This window comes from Rhinoraja longicauda, chromosome 16 (genome assembly GCF_053455715.1).
Source record: "Rhinoraja longicauda isolate Sanriku21f chromosome 16, sRhiLon1.1, whole genome shotgun sequence".
NCBI classification, from domain to species: Eukaryota; Metazoa; Chordata; class Chondrichthyes; order Rajiformes; family Arhynchobatidae; genus Rhinoraja; species Rhinoraja longicauda.
In genome coordinates, this window is record NC_135968.1 from 22,972,074 (window position 1) to 22,981,716 (window position 9,643).

General features: G+C 40.0%; 1 protein-coding gene across 1 annotated transcript in view; it reads left to right on the forward strand.

Moving 5' to 3' along the window:
• pdcd4b (programmed cell death 4b) overlaps nt 1-8,886 on the forward strand; it is a 33,310-nt gene extending 24,424 nt beyond the window's left edge. Inside the window, exons 6-11 of the mRNA XM_078412719.1 lie at nt 1,278-1,375; nt 1,596-1,710; nt 3,397-3,504; nt 6,895-7,002; nt 8,266-8,405; nt 8,844-8,886. Of these exons, the coding sequence (XP_078268845.1) occupies nt 1,278-1,375; nt 1,596-1,710; nt 3,397-3,504; nt 6,895-7,002; nt 8,266-8,405; nt 8,844-8,886 (612 nt within the window). The remainder of the gene's footprint in view (nt 1-1,277; nt 1,376-1,595; nt 1,711-3,396; nt 3,505-6,894; nt 7,003-8,265; nt 8,406-8,843) is intronic.
• Nucleotides 8,887-9,643: the final 757 nt, after the last annotated feature.

Sequence of the window (9,643 nt, forward strand, 5' to 3'; positions counted from 1 at the left end):
GATTTAATAGGAATCTGAGGGTAACTTTTTCACACAAAGGGTGCTGGATGTATGGAACCAGCTGCCAGTGGAGGGTAGTTGAGGCTGGGACTATCCCATTATTTAAGAAACAGTTAGACACGTACATAGGACAGTTTTGGAGGTATATATGGACCAAGCGCAGGCAAGTGGGACTAGTGTAGCTGGGAAATTGTTGGCCAGTTGTGGGCGAGTTGGGCCGAAGGGCCTGCTTCCACATTGCATCACTCTGACTACTGTGGGGAGGTTACATGTAAACAGTTTTTTCCCCCAAGACTGTTGTTTTGCAGAACAGCTTTTTCCCCCTGCTTATCAATTTCCAAAGTAATTCTTTAAGTGGTTCCCTGGTTCCTAATGGAAATCACATTTTAACCAATTCAGCAATAGAAATGGTGTTCCCATACCCATCAATTATGTTATATACAATGGAGACGTGTTATAGCAGAACTAGTTGTACTATCCTACAAGCCTTTGGGTTTCTCTGCTCCTTTAGCAGTGAGACTTAAATGAAATTGAATCTGATCAGAATATCATTGGCAGGTAGCCAGATTGGGTAAACATGGCAAGCACCAGTGAATTAAAAGCACTCGCAATTCTGCAGTTTCCATATGTGATGAAGATGATAGCAGAAATTCAGAAGTGGTTACATTGATTCTATGATACTTTGTTAGAGAAGAATTTAACTGCATTGTATTGGATGGCAGGGAGAGGTGTAATGAAGTGGCTGAACTTTGGAATTCCCTCCCTAAACCGCACCACACCCCATGTAAACTGTAAACTGACCGTTACAATCTGTGTTAGTTTCTGCTTGGCTCAGTTTCACTTTTCTTTGATTTACTAATATTTTTGGTGTAAAGAAGCCACAGGTGCAAGCAAAATTATTTCCCCTTATTCCTGCATTTAATGTTACCATCACAAAGATAATTAATTGAAATTAATCAACAATTTTGTAATGGATGAAGGTTTGCAATATCAAATTGGTTTTGTGATCCAGTTTTATCTCGACTTTTTTCAATTTAATATAAGAAAAATGGTCTTAATTCAAAAGTTCCTCTTTAGGTTGGTCTGATTTTAACGTAAGGTACAGCATAGGAACATTCAGATTTTTTTGTTGCTGTACTTATTCCTTCCATTGTAGTGAAAGCAACAAAAATACATTTTAAAAACTTTTAAAGATACATTTTTAAATACATTTGTGTCTTCCAGTTTAATGAAAAGGCATAATAGAACGAGTAATGCAATTTTGTTTGTTTTTCCAGCTGGTAGGCCAGTTCATCGCAAGGGCTGTGGCAGATGAAATCCTGTCAAAAAGTTATATTGAAAGTTATAAAGGAAAGGTGGACTGCGAGAATGCCAGGTAGGTATTATAGGAGTCACAAATTGTGCATTTGGAGTCCATTATTAGGTATAGAGATGCATATAATATTAAGAAAATGGATAGTTGACATTCAATATAATCAAAAACATTGATAACAGTTTCACTTGTTCAGATTTGGATAATTTAAAATGTCATCTATTTGAATTGAGGCCAATGTTGATTGAGGTTAACAGCACCATTTTGTTTCCCATTTCCATAGAGCTGCTTTAGGTAGAGCAACCGTGCTGCTCAGTATGAAGAGGGGTGGTCTGCGTTTGGACAATGTATGGGGAACGGGAGGTGGACAAAGGCCCGTTGAACAGCTTGTCCAAGAGGTACATTGGGAAGTTATTTTTGTAGAGGTGCTTGCGGTGTAATTCAAATGAAAGCATGATTGCTTGTGTAATTGTATGTACAAAACTGGGATGAGATTTTCACAGTCTAACGTAGATCGCGGTTAAATTAATTGTTGTTGTACTTCTTCAATGTTCCTCTTTAAGATTTAAGGAGAAAGGATATTGTGTGCCATTTAAGACATTGACTGCAGTCTTGAAGCTAAATATTGTAAAAGTTTAAAGTGGATTTGATGAACAAAAGGGAAGTTGTCTGTGACTCAACTACATAAAAGTTCTGTACATAATGTTTCCATATTTCTTCTGCCCAAAAAGGAAGCTATTCAGCCCGAAGAGTCTGTTGCAGCTCATAGAGCAATCTAATTTCTCCACTAATTTTCCCTGCAACCTACACAACCACCATCCCGTTCCACCTATATGAGGGGTACTTTACAGTGGCCAAGTAATCTACCAATATATTTCTATAGCATGTGGGAGAAAATGGGAATACTCGGATGAAATTTGTGTGATTTCTACTGAGATCAATGTGGAATTTCAATTTAAATCCAAAATTAAATTAGTTTTCATTTTTGCACCTTTCATCTTTGCCATTAGATTTAATTATTTTATGTTGGTCCTTCCTGGCTTCACACCATTTATTGTTAATGTGGCAGTGCTCCTCAGCACCTGGTCTTTTGAAAATCACCACTTTCAATCTCTCCATCACTGTGATTCCCTAACTAACCTTGTCCACATTAATCTCTCTTTCCTATTTTAAGTCTGTGCCTTAAAGTCTAACTCTGCCAATAACTCTTTGCCCAAGCATTTTTAGTTTTGATTCTTGTTTGGTAACCTGATGAGCACCTTGGGTGCCTTACTACATTAAAAGCACAATATAAGTTGGTAATGTTTTTGGATTGTTAGTTTTGTTCTGTTGACTATGGTTTGAGGAAATACACTGCAAAATGTGATTTCAATGCCTATACTTGTCTACTTAAGTAGACATTTGATGCATGTAAACTTTGGTTAGCTGTTTCCTGCATCAGTCTTTAGTTGGCTTCGATACAACATAACATAGAACAGTATAGCACCAGAACAGGCTTAGGCCCACATTGTCCTTGCCTAACATGGGGCTGCTTAACCTGTTCTTCTCAGCCTACAGATGATCCATATCCCTCAATTTGCTGCATTACCAAATTTATATCCAAATATATTTTATTAAACTTGATTACTTGATAATTTCCATAGTTATATTTGGACGAGAGAATTTTATTTGGTATTTTCTTGAAGTTAACTTCTCAGAACTTAGATGCGACAATTTATCTGCCAATTTGTAAGGTTAATAGCAGCAATCAAAGGGTCTCGACCCGAAACATCGCCCATTCCTTCTCTCCTGAGATGCTGCCTGACCTGCTGAGTTACTCCAGCATTTTGTGAATAAATACCTTCGATTTGTACCAGCATCTGCAGTTATTTCCTTACACAGATGGTATTTGAGAAGACACAATGTGCTGGAGTAACTCAATGGGTCAGGCAGCATCCTGGAGAACATGGATAAGTAGCATTTCAGGTTGAGGTGCTTCTTCAGACTGCTGATTTGAGAGCTGGTTGGACAGATTCATCAAATCTATTTGTTGCAGTAGTGTGTTTTATAGTATGTATTTACACCCCTCATCATTCCTCTGCCAGATTGACATGCTGCTGAAGGAATACCAAGTGTCTGGAGATGTAGGAGAAGCTGAACGTTGCCTGCGGGAACTTGAAGTGCCACACTTTCACCACGAGCTTGTGTACAAGGTACCCCATGGATCAAGTCTTCTTCACATTAGGCAAATATGGCAATAGTGATCACAATACAATAAAGTACAAGAATTGAGATGAACGTCAGCATGTCAAAGTCTATAGAGTATTGGAGAAAAGCTATTTTTTAGAAGATGAAAGTAGTACTGGGGCATAATAAAATGGACAACAGTGCTGGTAAAATATGATCTAGAAGAACAGTAGGAAATATTTAACAGCATAATGCAATGAGGAGAAGGAGGAAACAATTAAGAAAGATTATTATAATAAGATTTTAGCATGAGGATATATGCTGGTTTGAAGATGCACTACAAGGAAATAAATGAGGGTCCATATTAAGAGCATTTCGATTCTAAAAGTTTTTAGAAGAAGTTGGATAATATGTTGTGTAGCGGTTACGGACATTATAATAATAATAATACATTTTATTTATATAGCGCTTTTCATATACTCAAAGACGCTTTACAGAGATTTTGAGAACATAGGGAAATTAATAAATAGATAAATAAGTAAATAAATATTATGCATCTGCTGTCCTCCCAATGCTTCCGAATTTGGCGGAAAGTTTCCGCTTATTTCATTTCCGGCATTCTGATTTCGCCTCACATTTTTCCGCAAAACACATGCCCCGCCCCGCCGCTGGTCTCGCCTTGCCACTATACTCTCCTCGCCACTGGCCTCGCCTCGCTGAGAAGCGTGAGGCCTGTTGATGTTATGGGGGGGGAGGGGGTTAGGGTGCAGGGGAGGGGGGGCAGTGGGGCAGCAGATTGGGGGTCGGGGGGTGGAGGAAGGGAGGGGGAGAGTGGGGGTGGGGGGGAGGGAAGAGGGGGGCTGGGTGGGAGTAGGGTTGGGGGGGACATGGACCATTGTGATTTGCTGTTGAAGACCACTGGAGCAAGTATGTCTTCAATTCAATTAGATATGTGCAGTTTTTTCAATGAAACTCTTCATAGCTTAGTCATACATTTTATGACCTTTGTTCTTTTATTCAATACCAAGAGAATTGGGCTGTGTAAGGAAAAAGCAAAATAGAAAAAACAAAACAAAAAAAATTGTATTTGTTGTAAAAAGTAATTCTGTTCAATAACCTTTCTATAATAGTAGAATATACTCATGATAGGCCTGACATTGTACATGTAGTCCAAGAACTACAGACTGTTGGAAATAATAGTTGTTTTTCACACGTGAATGTAGCGCTACGCGTATTTGGCGTGCATACTTTTTTTTGCTGAAAAGCTGCATTGCGTGCCATATTATGAATTTTGATGTAAAATTCTGAATTTGTAAAATCAAATGTTGGGAGGTCTGCATCTGATTAAAAACAGTTGGTGGGTAAAGACAATTAATCCATAATGGCTTTGGGATTTTAAATGGTTGTACAACACTTAATCTAGCAGTGGTGCAACCAGTAGAGCTGCTGCCTCACAGTACCCGAGACCTGGGTTCTATCTTGTCCTTGGGTGCTGCCTGTGGAGTTTGATGTGCTCCCTGTGACTGCAGCGTTTCCTCTGGGTTCTCCCGTTTCCTCCCACATCCCAAAGACGTGCAGGTTTGTAGTTCAATTGGCCCCAGTTTATAAGGAGTGGATGCCAAAGTGGGATAACGTAGACCTAGTGTGATAAATGGCTGGTATGGACAGTGACCTGAAGGGTCTCTTTCCTTGCTGTATCTTTGAATCAATTGGAGCAAGTGGTGATTATTCAAAGCCCTTTGCAGTTGATATGGTTCTGCAGATTTCATATGTGAACTCTAGCTGCAAGCTGTCACTCTGCAGGGCTGATGTCTGGGCTGTCAACTCTACTGTTTGCTATCTCGAAGATTTGATCACACGTTCTAACCAAATTACTTCCACAATTATTAGATTTATTTACCTTTCCAGTGCTGATTTTATCCCAGCAGCAATAATTTGTTGAATTCCAAGCACCGTGATAATACTATCAAGAAAATGGATAGTTGAAGTTCAATATCGATAATCAAAAACTAAGGCAATAGTTTGGTTTTGGATTTGGGTGATTTAAAAGTAATCAATTTTGTTTGAGGCCAGAACGGATTGAAGATAACAATATGCCAAGATGATATTGAAAGCAGGGAAATGGGAACAGCTAAAATTCTAGAGTCCCCTCAGGCCACATCTACCTCTTACCAATTTCCGACTTTGAATGGCGATGTCTTCAATGTCCGTGGCAGCAGAGTACCCAGAGATAGTTCTGGTTATCTGCCACTGAATAATGCAATTATTATTACCCAAGTTTTCAATCAATTGCTACTCCCAAGCACTAAGCTGTAAATGGATGGTGCGGTATAGATTTGTTAATTCATAATCAAAATGCGTATCAATCCTAATTATCTGGGGCCAATGTGCAAATGTGTTTTGGGGATGCCTGTATGTATTTGCTTGTTAAGAATGTAAGTAGAAACAGGAAAAAGCTAATACAGACCCTTGTGCCTGCTCAGCCATCTAATGAGATCAAGGCTGATCCTTTAGATAAACACAAAATGCTGGAGTAACTCAGCGGGTCAAGCAGCATCTCGGGAGGAAAGGGTGACGTTTTGGGTCGGAGTCCTTCTTCAGACTACCTTCAGCAGACTGAAGAAGGGTTCTGAACTGAAACGTCATGTAGTCCTTTTCTCCAAAGATGCTGCCTGACTTGCTGATTTACTCCAGCATTTTGTGGCTTCTTTTTGATCAATAGATGAGAACCATCTTTGCTTTCAATTATTTATCCATGGCTGTGTTTGAGATAATAGAGAATTAGTTTGAATTCCTTCACCTTATACTATATTTAGTTAGCAAGGAGACAAAGGAATAGTAATTTCCTTCAGGTGGCAAGGGCAGGACCAAAACGATCTATCTTCAATATAAACCAGCATCTGCAGTTCCTTCCTTCACAAGGCTGATCCGTTACCTTGCTTTCGCAGTGTTAACCTCCTTTCACTTTCTTATTATCCAAAATAATATCTTATCAATTGACTGAGCTTCCTATCCTCCCAGGATGAATACACCAAAAAATCACTTTTACATCGTCAGAGAGTCGTACAGCATGGAAACAGACTCTACGGCTCAACTTGCCCACGCTGACCAAAGTGTCCCACCTGCCTGTGTTTGGTCCACGACCCTCTAAACCTATTCTATCCATGTACCTGTCTAAATGTTTTAAATGTTTAAATGTATATTTTGAATTTTTCAATTCTGAAAGATTAATCTCAAGACAAAGTGCCATATCATTGAGAGCTAGAGTTCGTGGCACTTAAATAATTTCACGGAATGGATAAAACATTCATAACTTCTTTGCATTTTGGTACGGAAAGCCTTTGAATTAGCTTGGGTAATATTGTAATGTTTAAGTAATTTGTTCTTTAACCATGACAATCTTTTTTAATGTTTAGGCTATCGTGATGGTTCTTGAATCAACCGGGGAAACCACTTTTAAAATGATACTAAAGATGCTGAAATCCTTGTGGGAATCTATCATTACTGTGGACCAAATGAACAGAGTAAGTGTGCCACCTACTGGGCAACACTGGTGTATGCTGATGCTTCCAGCTCAATTTAGCTTACTTATTGTGCTTTTAAGTTTCACAAGACTGGCTGAAGACTGGATGTCAGAAAATGAACTTTGCCTCCTCTAAATAAGATGTAGAAGAGGGATTGCAAAGTGAGGGAGAAGAAAACAGTGTTAACAGAAACAGAAAGCACTGCCTTGGAAGGAGAAATGAGTTTTGGGTTGAATATGTAGGAAAATAACTGCCGATGCTGGCACAAATCGAAGGTATCACAAAATGCTGGAGTAACTCAGCAGGTCAGGCAGCATCTTGGAGAGAAGGAATGGGTGATGTTTCGGGTCGAGACCCTTCTTCAGGCTGATGTCGGGGGGCGGAACGAAGAAAGGATATAGGTGGAGACAGGAAGACAGTGGGAGAAAGGGGAGGGGAAGAGAGGGACAGGAACTATCTAAAGTTAGAGAAGTCAATGTTCATAGTGCTGAGCTGTAAGCTGCCCAAGCGAAATATGAGGTGCTGTTCCTCCAATTTCCGGTGGGCCTCACTATGACACTGGAGGAGGCCCATGACAGAAAGGTCAGACTGGGAGTGGGAGGGGGAGTTGAAGTGCTCAGCCACCGGGAGATCAGGTTGGTTAAGGCGAACTGAGCGAAGGTGTTGAGCGAAACGATCGCCGAGCCTGCGTTTGGTCTCGCCGATGTAGAGAAGTTGACATCTGGAACAACGGATACAATAGATGAGGTTGGAGGAGGTGCAGGTGAACCTCTTCTCATCTGGAAAGACTGGGTCCTTGGATGGAGTCGAGGGGGGAGGTAAAGGGATAGGTGTTAAATCTCCTGCGGTTGCAGGGGAAAGTGCCTGGGTTTGGGTGGGAAGGGACGAGTGGACCAGGGAGTTACGGAGGGAACGCAGAAAGGGGAGGAGATGGGAAGATGTGGCCAGCAGTGGGATCCCATTGGAGGTGATGGAAATGTTGAGGGATAATTTGTTGGATACGCTGGCTGATGGGGTGGAAGGTGAGGACAAGGGGGATTCTGTCCTTTCCTTGTTATGAATGGGGGGAGGGGGAGCAAGAGCAGAGCTGCGAGATATAGAGGATGAATACTCTAATTTGTTTTCTATCAGTATTATCCATGCTGGCATGCATGGATAATGAAACCTCTCTGATAGCATTTTTACTACAAGATGTGAAAGTTTCTCCTGCTTCGAAAGAAAAATATACGGTTTAATTCTAAAAATCAGTTTCTCCAATTGCAGGGTTTTGAGCGAGTATACAAGGAAATTCCAGATATCCATTTAGATGTGCCGCAGGCTTACACAGTAATGGAACAGTTTGTGGAACAGTGCCATCAAATGGGGATCATAGTGAAAGAGCTGAGAGATCTCTGTCCCTCTAGGTGAGTAACATTGTAGGGGATCACTCATCACCCAGGTCACTGAATATCAATTCAAAATGTTATTTCATAAATATCTTTAGTGGGGTGTACCAGGTTGATAGTGTAACCAGAACTGCAACAGATTTTGAAAAGATGACTCTGCTGTAAAACTACCTCTCGTGAAACCCTTTCTGCAACTAAAACCCGTCACTTCCTAAATATTATTACAATATCTCATGCCTCAGAAATGATTTTCCTGTGATGTTTCTTTTCTATTTATTTTAAAACTGTAAATGTATATAAAATGTGTTATTTGCTATTAATGGTAATCTAATCTCAACCCATATTTTAATGTATTACACTCTGCCCCATGTCTAATTCAAATCTATTTCTGTGGTAATGTCACAAGAATTTTTGTTTACAATACCTGAACTTACTTTTGTTTAATGTTTCTTTAAGGGGACGCAAACGCTTCGTAAGGGTTGGGTGGGGGAGGCTATAATAGTTGGTGGACTGATGGAAGGGGCTGGTGTTCGTTTAATTGGAGGGGACGGGCAGAACGGCTAGAGGCGGGAGTGAGGGGAGTGTGACGCTTCAAGTGAAAAGTTGTCAGATGATGGCACGTGTTCATTTAAAAAAAAAAAAATTGTGCAGTCATATTTTGATTATAGCTTTTCAGTCCACACAGTTCACATTACATGTGAACTTTGGGGATGGGTTAAACCTCATTAAATATGTGAGTGCATTCACTGCAAAAACAGAACCAAAAAGCACTTAACATGTAGGGTATAGATTTTCTTTTTCCAGGGAGGGGGGTGGCGTTGGAATCGCATTTGCAACAGTACCACGTGCTTGTGGTAATTGAAAATAAGCTACTTAAAGGTTGAAGTAATCAGATCATTCCATAGTGTTGTATAAACATCACTGCCACGCCTTTCTGAATGCCATGGTCTTCAAATGGACTGGTTTAAGTACTGAAATCTGTATGAATGGGGTTACACATGCTGTGTGTAATAGATCTCTTCTTGGCTGCTTATGCTAAAAATATATGCTTCAAGCAGTTTAAAAGCTGGACTCTACCTTTCTGTACAAGTTCCAGCAGAATGTATAAAATGTCCCTTTGACTTGCATTAAAAATTGATTCTAAAGATGGAATATGGCAGTGGATGTACTTTTTTCCTTGCACAATATAAAAATCAAATATTTAATACATTTTTTATCTTCCCCATGGCCAATATTTTCCTAGGAGTACTATAATG